General features: G+C 44.5%; 1 protein-coding gene across 8 annotated transcripts in view; it reads left to right on the forward strand.

The window, feature by feature from the left end:
* Nucleotides 1-14,182, forward strand: part of PTPRK (protein tyrosine phosphatase receptor type K) — a 1,183,996-nt gene that overhangs the window by 775,583 nt on the left and 394,231 nt on the right. For all 8 annotated transcript variants that reach the window (XM_069234833.1, XM_069234830.1, XM_069234832.1 and 5 more), the window contains exon 8: nt 131-433. In XM_069234833.1, the coding sequence (XP_069090934.1) occupies nt 131-433 (303 nt within the window). The remainder of the gene's footprint in view (nt 1-130; nt 434-14,182) is intronic.

Here is a 14,182-nt window from a genome sequence, read left to right on the forward strand (position 1 = left end):
CCACAATATTTTCCTTATTTCAATAGGGTGGCTCCTTGACTGTTGTCATTACAGGTGTTGTGTTATTTTGAGACAGTTATTTATTTTAAGCTTGCTATGTTTAACAGCATTTTTGGCTTTTACCTTCCAGAGCCCATGAGGACACCGAAAACCCTGAAGATTGCAGAGATCAAGTCGCGGCTCATTGCAGTGGACTGGGAATCTTTGGGTTACAATATCACGCGCTGCCATACTTTCAATGTCACCATTTGTTATCACTACTTCCGGGGTCGAGGGGAGAACAAGGCTGATTGCTTAGAGATGGACCCCAAGGCACCCAAGCATATTGTGGACCGGCTTCCGCCCTACACAAATGTCAGTCTTAAAATGATCCTGACCAATCCTGAAGGAAGGAAGGAGAGCGAGGAGACCATTATTCAAACAGACGAGGATGGTATGTGCTAAGTGTTGACCATTCTTACGTGTTACCTTGAAAAATATATAATACTGCTAGATTAAATGAGTCATAATCTATCCAGTGCTGTGGATGCTCGGCTGCAGTGATTTTTGGAGAGCCATTTCTTCTGGATATCGCTTTAGTCTTTAGGCTCTATTTTTCGCATTCCTTGCTAAGATCCTTTTTGAGGCACGTTGTTTGAGAAGCTTGCTTACCCATTCACTTAATGATACAAATGTGTGTATGGCAGGGAAGGGTTTAGGAGAGCAGCAACACACCTTGTAAATATCCAAAAAGAATGGCACCTACTAATTTAGAAAACTGGTGGTAGTTCTTTATTACGGAAAAATGAGATCCATAACTGAGGTGTGTTTTGCAAAAAATCGTTCTGATAAACTGCAAGCGACCTCCAGTCGAGAACGCACTATGAGTATCCTCAAAAAAGCACCTCAGTCTTTAAAAAGTTGTTTTTTTACAAATTCATTTGCATTGATGTGTGGAAAGCAAAACGGCAAGCCCTTGATATTAATACTTCAAAAGGGCCAAACCCTAGAACTGGAATGTGGCTACATGAAGAGGCCTAAAAATAATGTTTCCTCTGCTTAGAGTTTGCCTCAATTTCGTTTGCATCAGGTTTTTGGAATAGGATCAGTTTACATTAAACATTTATATTTGAGGACAGAAGTGGTGGTTTCGTTGTTATATAGATATTTTGGTAGAATGTTAGTAGCAAACTGGGTTGTGTGCAATAAACGGCATACATAGTTTTTATATGTGAAAGTACAAAATAATTATTCTGATTCCCAGCGAAGGTTTTGGTTGGGTACGCAAGCCACTCCTGCAGCAAGGTATGAAAGCTGCTGGTTACATGAGTTCTATCTTCATGCCAGGTTGTTCAAGCCATGATGGAAAAGTATGAACATGTACAACGTTAAAGGGATGGGAATACGTTAGAGATGGGATGACTGCAGGGTTCATAGTATTTAGTGGAGTAACTCTGATTTGGCCATAACATACGTTGAGAACTAATTTGCCAAAACAAACCCCCCACATTGGAAATACAGTGGAAGGTCTTTGTAAGTGCTTATTCCGTGCCTGTATCCTGTACACGTTTCTGTTTTAAGGCTTTACCCTCCCTCTTCCATCCGTCTGTCTGTCGGCAGCACTTAAAGATCACAGAAAAGGCATTTTTTGGGTCGAGCCTATGCTAGCATGCGCCTGTGCATCGCTTGTGAGATGCTGTAGTAGTTAGAAAAGGGTTCGGAGCCCCGTTCATGTCACATCAGTGTCTTTCATTGGTTCGTGGGCTTGCCTTGTAAAATCTGCTTACCTTTCATTAGTGGAAGGCACCTTTTCCAGTGCAGCGACCAAGTATTGAAAACATACGAGGCTCGATGTTTTCTGTCCGGTTTGTGGACTATTTTTTCTCTTTTTTCGCACCGTGATCTCGCTTGGCAGAAGTTAAGCACTTTGCATGACATCGACCCTGTTACATAGTTAATTGCACTTTTGCCGGTTACTTAGATAATTGCACTTTTGCCGATAGGTTTCACTAGGAGTGAACTGTAGTAGCGCAAGAAAAGTCTGGTTGGGAGTTTACAACTGGGAGTTTACAACTGCTAATAGCTCTAACTCGGAGAAATGCGAGACCCGTTGCATTGCAAATGCTTGTTTGTGCTTCGGAGCTTCCGAGTAGAGAGAGGGTGGTGGCGTGGAGCAAGCCTAACATTGGAATTCCATTCATAATTTTTCTCCCGGTGCCCTGTCATGGCGACGGTGCTTAGTGAAGGAAAGGGGAAGTTTTGAAGATACTGCGTTCTTCCAGATTACATGGTACACCAGCATTCATCTGTTATTACAGATTGTTGAACCGACCGCTTGTAGGACAGCAGGGTATGCGTGGAGGGGCTGCTAGACTGTAAAGACCTCCTGCTAACTAGCTGCATCCGGTCTCAAGCACCACCCACCACTTCATCATCAACAGCTCCGGGATGATGCCCTGTTTGCTATCATTGCTGTCTGTCTAAATAGTTGGCGGAAAAAATAAAAATCTTATATGTTAATCAAAATGCTGTGATTCTCGATAAGAGGGAACAGCCAAGTAGCCTGTAAAGGCAGAACAGTTCCACGGGCAAATGCCGCACACGGACTAGAGGGTCTGTCATTAGCGTCCGCCTGTATTTACTGCACACAGTGTCAGTACGGTGATATACAGCGGCAGCGCGTGCTTAGGTTAACATCTCTCAGGTCTCTCTGGCTGACAGATGGCTGAGAAGTTCAGAGGAAGTCGAGTGATTGTGTATCATCTGTTTACGTATGGGCTGCTTACACTGTCTGAATGTACTATCAATGTACTTAATTGTATCGCCTGTCCTGGAGGTGAACTCATCACTCTTTGTCTCATTGGAGATGGATGTAGATCTCCTGTTTTGGCAAGCCCTGTTATACTGTAGGTGAAGTTCCTTCTTTGTATCCTGATTTATATCCCTCTTTGAAGAAAAAAAAATGGAATATAATTTAAAAACAAATCACTAGAAACTAGTATAAATTAGGTTCAAATAATATTTTATGAAGTAAAAAATTCTATTAAACATTGTAAGGTGAAAGTGAAATGATTGATCAAATGATTTATGGTTTTGTTGTTTGGTGGCTGCCTAAAGATTTGTTCACTGCGTTACTGAGCCTGCGCGACCATGCACTAGCGGATGTGTCTCACTTGCAAGACTGTGGTGTTAACTAAAAAGGGCTACAAGCCCGCCTGTTGCTTACCATTTTGTTGTCTTACATGGCAATCTTCTTTAAAGCCTCTCAATTGGTCATTACAAGCCAAGCATCGTTTCCGTTCCTGTCTGTGGAGCAGGGACCAAGTACTGCTGATTGATTAAAATTAATCAGTGCCGTTACCTGCTCCCAATGTAATTGAGGTACTTGTTTTTAACTTCTAGGGCCGAGGGCCAAATCAGAAGGTGTGTGACTGGCATGAACGTGCCCAGCAGGACAAACAAAATTGCAAAGTTTGATTTTCTATAGTTAACTTTTTTGTTTTATTTTGCCAAGCCTTCTTTTCTCACTTTACTATCATGTTATGTTTTGTTTTTACTCATGAATGCTGTTCTTAAAAGATGATCTTGTTCTAAATATTGAACAGTAACTTAAGTGTAATTTCCGAAATTATGCTTTAACACATGATGCAGTATACCTGAATCTACCCCACACCAATCCACTGTGCTCCAGTCCACTCCAATCGACCCCACCTCACCCTACACTAGTCCACCCCACTGAATCAAATTTACCCCACACCAATCCAGTCCACCCTACTTCAAGCCACCCAGCTGCAAAGAAAACCACTCACCCCAGTCCAATCCATCACACTAAAGTCATCCCAACCCACTCAAATCTGCCTCACTCCAATCCAAAACAATCTGCCTAACCCCAATCCAAAACAATCTCCCCCTCTCCAACCCAGCACAAACTGCCCCTCTCCAACCAAAAACCATCTGCCTCATGCCAATCAAAACAATCTGCCCCACTCCAGTCGAAAACAAATTGCTCCACTCCAGTCTAAAACAACCTCCCCCTCCATTCTGCCCCACTCCAACCGAAAACAATCTTCCCCTCTCTAATATGCCCCAATCCAAATCAAATCCTAAACAATCTTCCCCACTCCAGTCTTTCTCACTCCAATCAAAAACAATATAGCCTTTTCCAATCCCACTCCAATCTAAAACTATCTGCCCCACTCAAATCGACAACAATTAGCCCCACTCCAGTCTGCCCACTCCAATCCCAAACAATCTGCTCGCTCCAATCTGCCTCACTAAAAACCAAAACAATCTTTCCTACTCCAACCTGAAACAATTTGCCTTACTCTGATCCGAAATAATATGCCCCACTCCAACCCAAAACAATCTGCCCCTATCCAGCCAAAAACAATCTGCCTGAAGCCAGTCAAAACAATCTGCCCCATTCCAAAACAATCTACCCCTCCAATCCAAAGCTATCTGCCCCACTCCAGTCAAAAACAGTCTTTCCCACTGCAGTCTGCTCCACTCCAATCCAAGGCAATCTGCCCCTTCCAAGCTACTCCACTCCAATACTAAACAATCTACCCCACTCCAGTCCAAAACAGTTTGCCACTCACCAGTCTTCCCCTTTTCAGTCTGCCCCGATCCACAACAATCTGCCCTCTCCAATCCAAAACAATCTGCCCCACTTCAATCCAAAACAATCTGCCCCACTTTAATCTGCACCACCCCGAACCAAAGCAACATGCCCCATTCCAGGCTGCCCCACTCCAAACCAAAAACTATCTGCCCCACTCCAGTCAAAACAATCTGCCCCTCTCCAATCCAAAACAGTCTGTCTCACTCCAATATACCCCACTTCAATCCAAAACAATCTACCAGACTCCAATCTGCCCCACTCTAGTTCAACACAATCTTTCCAACTCAGTCAAATCCAATCTGACCCACTTCACTCCAAAGCAGTCTGACTCACTCCAAAATTCCCCACTTCGATCCAAACAGTTTGCCCAACCAGAATACGCTACCCCTCACTCCACCCCAATTCAATCTACCTTTATCGAATTCAGTCCATCTCACCACAATCCATTCCGATCCAATCTACCCCACTACAGTCCAATGCACCGCAATCCACCCAAAAACAATAAGACCAACTCCATTCTGCCCACTCCAATCAAAAACAGTTTGCCCCACTCCAATTTGCCCCACCCCAATCCAATGCGCCTCACCCCAATCCAATCCACCCCACTTCATCCAATTTTACCCCACTCCAATCCACCACAATCTATCCAATATCAATCAAGTATAGCCCGATCCAATTTACCCCACTCCAGTCCATCCACCTCACACCTATGCAGTCCACTTCAAACCACCGACCCCACAGCTCTCCACCCCCCACTCCAGTTCATTCCAATCCAGTTCAATCCACCCTACTCCTTTCAACCCAAATCCAGTCCACCTCACACCTATCCACACCACTCCAGTCCAACCCACCCCACTCCACCCACTCAAACTATATTCCACCCCATTCTAATCCAATCCCCACTCCACTCCAGTTCACCCATCCCATTCCAGTCAATCCCACTCCAATCCAATCCACCATACTCCAGTCCACTTTAATCCACCCCACACCTATCCAATTCATCCCTCTCCAAACATCCACCCCCTCCAATCTGGTCCACATCACACCAATCCAATCAAGTCTACCCCACACCAGTCCAGTTCACCCCACTCCAATTGTGACTCAGTCCAGTCCACCACAATACAGCCCGCTGAAATCCAGTCCACTCCACCCCTCCAGTCCACCTCACCCCACTCCAGTCCATCCTACTCCATCTAATCACCCAATCCAGTTCACCCAGTGCAATCCCCCTGACCCCAATTCACTCCATCCCACTCTAATCCACTCCAGTCCACCCACCCCACCTCATTTAAATCCACTCCACCCCACCTCATTTTAATCCACTCCACACCACTCTACTCTTTTCCAATCCACACCACTCTACCCTAGTCAAATCCACTCCAGTTCACCCCACCCCTCTCCAATTTGGCCAGTCCACCCCACTCTAGTCCAATCCACCCCAGTCTAGTCCAATCCACCCCACCATAGTCCATCCACCCAACTCCACTCCAATTAATCCAATCCAGCCACTCTAGTCCAATTTACCCCACTCTAGTCCAATCCATCCACTGCAGTCTAATAATTCCAGCCACTCACTCCAATCCAACCCATGCCAGTTAAATCTAATTACCCCTCTTCTAATCCACGCCACGCCACTGCACCCCACTCCAATAGACTCCACTTCAAACCACCCTATTCCAGTCCACACCACCACAGTATTATCTTTACAATTCAATCTACCTCACTCCAATCCAATCCACTCCAGTTTACCCCAATCCATCCACCTCACCCCATTTAAATCCAACCCACTCCAATCAACCCTGTCTAGTACACCCACTCAATTCAGTCAACCCCACTCCTCAATAATCTAATCCAGTCCTCCCCAATCTACTCCAATCCAGTCTACCAGAATACCTAATCCCACTCCACCCTTTCTACCCTACTCCATTCTATGACACTCTGCCACTGAATCAATGACCTCAGCTTCCCTCTACTCAATTCTACAACACTGTCCTCTCCCTACTATAATCTACAACACTGTATTCCAACAAATCCACTCTACAGCACTACTCCCTCTCTCCACTCTGACACTCCATGCCAGTAACTTTTAGCCATGCTGAACAGCAGCCACACTGGTGAACAACATGGCAAAAACACATTGCCCATCCAATAGCTTTTGTGTTGGCGAGACCTGTTGGTTTTGCCAATGCTTGTTTCATGTGTGATAACTCTTCAGAATATTGTCCATGAGAACAACCTCACTGACGTCAAGCCAAATAGGAGCAGTGAAAAGAAAAAGCTATATAATCTGTTGAATGATTCAGTGCATTGTCTGAATTCTGTAGTTCGCGTGGCCGTGCAGCGCAATGGAGTCTGGGTAATTACAGTAATGATTTTGAGGTTTTCATCACAAACCAGAGCCTGATTTGGCTTGTGATGCTGTGTCATCCGTGGTGTATTTGTTTTGTTTTGTTTGTGTTTTTCCAGTTTCCTGTGTGTTTACATCATTGCTACAACAGTGAAATATATTGTTTGATTGGTGTAGTCGGATTTCTTGTAGGTTATGGGTAGTGTCTGAGTTATTTTGCATGTTCGTCGCCCAACATGTTGTATCTGATTAAGAGAACTGAAGCGATTTGGGCATGATGGTGGGAAGGAAGATCCCTGTGGATCCTAAGATGTTACTACTGGGGATCTTAGATGAAAGGGGTGGGTCACACTACGAAAAACTACTTGTGGGTCTGGGTTTAATATTAGCCAATAGAGACATCGTAAAGTACTGCTGTTCATCAGCTGCACCTTCGGAGAAGGAATGGTTGATCGAGATGGCCTACTGCGCTATAACAGAGTAACTGGTTTCAGAACCTAACGGTGCCCCAAAATCATAGTAGGATTTGGGGCAAGTGGTGGGATTATTCGCAAGTAAATGTTATGTGAGTGTAATTGTATGAAACTCTTTGTTGCAGATTATAAAAAAGCATTTGGAATGCATTAGGTCCCGCATTTGTGAGAGTTAGAGCTATTGGCGTTTTAAATGACAACGTCTTTTACCTATAGGTTTTGGTTTGGGGTGTAGTGGATGTTTGTCCTCTAGACAGTGCTGCAGCTGCGTCTCTGTTCAAAGAATGGGGAATTACCAGTGGGAACAGAGACACAGCTACAGCACTGCCTAGAGGACTTAGCACGGAGAAGTTACCGATGGGACCAGAGAAGCAGCTACAGCATTGTCTAAGGGACTAAGAATGAGGAATTACCACTGAGAACAGAGACACAGCTGCAGCACTGCTTAGAGGATTTAGAATGGAGGATTTACTGACTGGACCAGGAAAGCAGCTGCAGCACTGTCTAAGGGACTTAGAATGAGGAATTACCCCTGGAACCAGTGAAGCGGCTGCATGCAGCATTATCTACTGGACTAAGAATAAGGAATTGCCCCTGGAACCAGAGAAGCAGCTGCATGCAGCATTATCTACAGGACTAAGAACGAGGACTTACCACTGGGACCAGAGAAGCAGTTGGCAACACTGCCTAGAGGACTTAGAATGAGGAATTACCGACGGGACCAGAGAAGCAGATAGCAGCACTGTCTACAGGTGGGGGACCGCATCGATACCTACAACCAAATAGTTCACACTGGTTTCCCTCTATGGTCCGCTGCTTGGAGGAGCGTACTTAATGTTCACAGTAAACAAAGCAGACTGAAACCTTCCTGCGATAGAGAATATAACAATTCTCAGGCCGTATTTATTCACAACCACATAAACACGACATAAAAAACATCATCATAGTTACAGTATTTCTTTTCATCCTGCCAAGGGCAGCAGAGGTGAAGGCAGCACAAGGGCGTCGTCGTGGTGGCAGGAAGAATCCTCCAGGAAAAGAAAAATGCAGCTAGAAAGAATTCCTCCAGTGCTCTGGAGGTGTGTGCTGATCGTCAGGGGAGCCCAGAGTCCAGAAGAACAACCTGACCCTCGAGGGACTTGAGTCCCCCTTTTAAACAAATTTGTGCTGCCCCTGCCGATCACCTGGGAGCCCCTACCACACCCCCTTGAGCCAATCAGCTCACCCCTCTGGGTGAGCGCGATTTTTGAAAATTTGCGCGGCGGCCACAGTTGGGCCGCTGGCCGAAACCAGTCCGTTCCGGCCCACAGCTGTACTGGGGGCGCGCTATGCCTTGGTGCGCGGCCCCTGCCCAGAAGACTTCGGATGAAGAATTACCACTGGGACCAAAGAAGCAATATTGTCTACAGTAGTAAGAATGAAGATTTACCACTGGGACCAGAGAAGCAACTAGCAGCACTGACTAGAGGACTAAGAATAAGGAAATACTAAAAATAAGGACTAGAGAAGCAGTCACAAAACGATAATGCAAGCAGTGTCTAGGGGAGACTTCCAAAAAAAAGAAAAACAGACTTTAACATGGAACCAGGTCTAAATGTAGAGCGTGCAAGTAATTATTCCATCAATTAAAAATATTCCCAAAAACACTGCTTATTACCCTCACAGACGGCCTTCCAACACACATTTGGAAATTACTTAACCCTGTAAAGGACGCGCTCTTTTATGTTTTTTATATCAGCAGGTGAAACCACTGCGCCTCAATAAAATCAACTGACTGCATCTTACAATTAAATATTTCCAAATATGTTATTAACCCACTAGGAAGTTACATTTATAACCGGGATTGTCGGTAACTTGAAATAAAATAAAAATAAGATTTAGAGGCATACTTAATAAAAATAAAAAAAATAGCAAATGTAAATAGTAAACATCCCAATATTATGGAAAACAAGGGAGAATGAGGTGCTGACCACGGCCCGGCAGACAAAAGCAGACACGAAAGCAACTCACAAAATTGCACAAACATAAACACTATAGTCGAGCAAAAAACACCGCATGTGCACACACAAATATAGCACCCTCACTCAGAAACAAAATCACTTTCACACCAAAAAATTTAAATCGACACAGCAAACTTGTCTATCCTCAAGTTAAAAAAAAAGCCCCAAAATATACCACATGCATCTCAAACCAAAAACAGTGAGATAAAATCTCCGCATTCCAGCCTTTGTTAATGTTTGTTGGCAGAAAAGAATATAAGAAACCATAGTCTTTATAACCCAAAAATCTGTGTAAATTACTTACAAACGTCAATTTGTGTGAAAATAACTACACTGCAAACCAATTACAGTTACATAAACAAGGATAGAACACCATGCTGTCAGGAAAAAGAAGACCCAAGAGCAACCATGAATGTGACCAGAATGCAAAAAGAATTGGCAGTATCAAGGGAGCCGGCGAGAGCAAGGGGGAAAACAACGAGCAGCACCAGAGCAAATCTGTAGAAGAGCGTGTATTCACCATCCTTGAAACACTTTGTAATATTTCGCTAAATATGCATTTCTGTAGCGTTCATAAATGTTCCTTTATTTGCGGCCTCAAAGCGAAACATAATAAGTCTTTCGATTTAGACGCTTATTAACCCTTTGGCAGTGTAAATATAAACACACCGGCGCTCAAAGTCCTCTGTAAATAGAGGAAGGAGGTCAAAGGGGAAGCAAGCCTTTCAGCTGTGCAAGGGCAAAAGAGCAAGCGGCACCAGCGAACAGCACAGTACGCGTGACAACCACACTGTGTGAAGACCTGATGACAAATCAAACAAGCATTTGCAATGCAATGGGTCGCGGGTTTGCTCACGTTAGAGCTATTAGCATTGTAAACTCCGAACCTGACTTTTCTTGCCACATAAATTGAAAATATGAAGTAAAACAGTTTCACATAACTAACCGGATTTTTCTTGCCATATAAACTGAAAAGTAAAAGTTTCACATAAGCAAGCTGACGGCTGCCATCAGCGCAAAGCAGACAAAGGGAAATAAAAGTTCGGTCGCAGTGAAACCTATTGGCAAAAGTGCAATTATCTATATAAGTGAAAAAAGTGCAATTACCTATGTAACCGGATCGATGTCAGGCAGAGCGCTCAACTACTGCCCAGCGAGATCGCGCTGCGAAATAGAGGAAAAAGTAGTCCAGAAACCAGATGGAAAACATCGAGCCTCATATTTTCAGTAGTTGGTCGGTGCGCTCGAGGAGGGCTTAAACCCAGAAAAGGCATGACGTATGCATGCCTTTAACTAATGAAAGCAAGTGGATTTTAAAAGACAAGCCCACGAACCAATGAAAGTGACCGATGTGACATGGGCGTGGTTAGAAGCCCAAAGAGAGTACAACAGGGGACGGAGTGCTTTACACTCGCCCCTAAAGATAAGGTTTTGTTTTTAAGGTGGTTTGCTCTGACCCACACCCTTTCCAAAGCAAACCTAACAAGAGACTGCTGTAGCAGGTTCAAGTTCTGCTGCTCAGAGGATGACCTCCTGTTACCTACGGATTCAATCGGGGTAGGCAGGGCCTCTCTGTAAAAACTTAACTGATAGAAAAGTTGCAACTAATTGTCAGAACCCCTTTCAGATGTCCATCAGCCCAGTAGCTCCTGCTTGCCCCTACCGTGGGGATGTGGACTTTTACTCTTGCTGTCTCAGGACTATGGGTCCTGAGTAACTGGGCCAAGTACTATCAGTTTTAGCACTAAACTCACTGGTAGTGTGCATTGAGCAGTCCGAGACTCTTCAAGGAGCAGGTAGTAGAGGGGCATAGCCAGGCCCCAGACTCATACATATAATAACAGCAATTAGAAGATTGTCTAGCCAAATACTTACTTTTATGAATAAAGGAATAGTTTAATATGATAGCACAAGACATAGAATCACTACACTAAATAATTCCCACAGCTTCTTAAGCTCAGTGTGCCAGCACTGTCCCAACAGAGTCTATCAGTCCGTCTATCCAGTATATTGGGATTGGTTACTCTCCATTCTATACTGGAGGTACCTTTCAGTGGTGGCAAGTGATAGAGACTCTGCTGCATAGGGACTGTCTCTCCTTAAGAGTTAATGCTGATTTTGAGAGGACTGGGGCACTGCACCTATCTCTTTTCTCCCTATATTGAGTGCCACCTGGCTTCCACAGCTTGATTAACCAGGGCAACAACCTTCACTTCATGGCAGACCACTCTCCTGGTCACATGGTAGGGTAGATGGGTTCCTGACCTTGGCCTGCACACGAGTGATGGCTTTGTCTTCTTGCCCCCCCCCTTCTTTGTGATACAAGGATCACAGACTTTGGTGCACACATAAGAAATAGCCTGCACTTCACAGTAGCCTCCCTCTCCTAATCACACAAGGGTAGCCAACTTTGGCAAGATCAAGCAGGCAGCACACAATCCTGCAGCGATAATGACAGTGCCAACGATTCCACACTTCACTCACTAGGACCTTGCTGGGCCTTGAACTCTCCAGGTGCTCTCCTTCTCCTCACAGGATTGTCTGGTCTTGAGAAGCAGAAGCCTGGTGCTTCAGGCTCAGGGCATGTCGCCTTGACTTCCTGTGTGATGGCCAGTAAGAAGACTAGCAGACCTTAGTCCGAGTCCCTGGTTCCAGCAGCTAGAAGTGTTGGCTATCTTCTTTCACCTGAAGAACAGTGCTGTTGAACAACTTGTAGGTCTCATGCTCCCACATTTGTAGCCCAGCTCCAGACACAAATGTGGTTTAGTGTTTGATTTATTAACATTTGGGTTGTGGTGTCAGGTCCTTTGAAGTGTGCTCTCCTCTTCACTGCTGTATTTCAAAGGGGCAGTCTGCCACAGCAGGAAGGGTTCCTATTCTGATTGACCCCCAACCCCTCCCAACTCCAAAACACAGACTAAGGAAGTAACCAGGTATCCTACCTATCTGTCAGCCTCCACTCAAGTGTGCATCATAAAGGTTTGAAGGCCTACCTCTCTGTCAAGATTCTCTGGTCCACAGGTTCAACTTTATCAGCCCCAGCACCACTCTGAGAGTGAGTCCAGGCCCCACTGACCAGTAACCCTTCCTGGAATTAGAAACCTATGGTGTGCACAGAGTATGCTGTGCTCTCCTTCCGTCAGTATGCACTCACATGCCAGGCTTCAGGAGTTTCAGCAATACACATCTCGTGTTGAGGTTATAGTCCCCACCTCTCCAAGCCTTGATTTCTAAAAATGGAACTCGCATGCCACCATCGTATTTACATAGGCAAACACACGCAGCTATCCATATGCTTTATAGCGCTACACACAATCCATGCAAGCAAAGGGTGAGTTATGCGTATAGCCACAGGACTTAACACGAATGGGCCACCTTGCACCATTCCTGTAATTCAAGTGAAAAAGGTATGTTCAGACTACTATCACTATGAAACACAAAATGGGTGTGCTGCCTCCAAACATGCTTGTGTCACTGAAATCCAGATAAGGGCTGTAGCCTTCTATCATTCGAAGGGTAGCACTTTATACACCCCCCTTGGTCCAAAGAGACCGACCACATCATCATGAGACAGGTGTAGGTCATGGCACACATGCATATGATCTGTGTTTGCCTAAGACCAAAAATCACTACTAGGGATCCAGATATCCCTGCAGCTGGGGTGCTCATCCGTCACCATGCATACGACTTTTCAGTCCCAATACCAATCAAGTGGCACTGTGGATAAATTGTCACAAATAAAATGAGCAAGGTTAACATTCTGAAAAGGATTCCCTACTAAATGCTAAATAAATGTACAATGCTGCAAGGCAACAAGCTGGATTGTGTTAAAATATCTAGAATCCTGCTCTGGGTCATCACATATCATAGTCCATTATCACAACCTTTTCATATCTCAGTCCATGACAAATTATAACCCAAGGCATTTATATAATTACAATAAGAATTTTCCTCTCTGCTGGAGGAAGATTATGTAATGCCTTAATAGCCAAATTGCTCCAGGCATTCAGATGATGCGACAGAAAGCCAGGTGCCAAATGGATTGTGTGCGTGTGTGTATAGAGAAAGTTACGTTAAAAATTAATTTGCAGATCATTATAGAATGGCTGCAATTCTTTAAGAGTTAGTCCTTAAGTGTGTAACAAATTAAAGGTTCACTGAATTCATTGCTTCGAACGGGATAAACAGCGTGATGGGCAGAGCCAGTTTGATGGAAAAGATGCAGCCTACAAAACTTTCATATGAATTGTATTTTTTGAAAATGATTGTACACGTTCGTTTTGAAAGATGTTCACAGTTGGCTAGCTTCCCTATGAACACCTTCAGTGAGCTAGACTGTGGCTTTTTGTTTTACTCCCATTTGAGGGATGTAAGGGAGTTTAGGGTGGTATAGAGTGTGCTCTGATGCTTTGCCTATCACATAATCACCAGGTTTCCAGTGATGGAGTTCTTGACCACTTACTGTTCGAAATGGGGTCTCTAGTTGGCAGTGGTTTGCACCCTGTCAAAGTAGGGACCCTCACTGTAGTCAGGGTAAGGGAGCCACACAGCTAAGCTAAGATAACCCCTGCTCACCTCCTTGGTAGCTTGGCACAAGCAGTCAGGCTTATCTCAGAGGCAATGTGTGAAATAGTTGTACACACACACGCAAACACACAGGAACACAGTGAAAACATCACAACAGTACTCCACTCCAGTTTAGAAAAATAGGCAATATTTTTCTGAGTAAAAGAAGACCAAAACGACAAAAATCCAACACAAA

Source organism: Pleurodeles waltl, chromosome 5 (genome assembly GCF_031143425.1).
Source record: "Pleurodeles waltl isolate 20211129_DDA chromosome 5, aPleWal1.hap1.20221129, whole genome shotgun sequence".
In the NCBI taxonomy this organism is placed as follows: Eukaryota; Metazoa; Chordata; class Amphibia; order Caudata; family Salamandridae; genus Pleurodeles; species Pleurodeles waltl.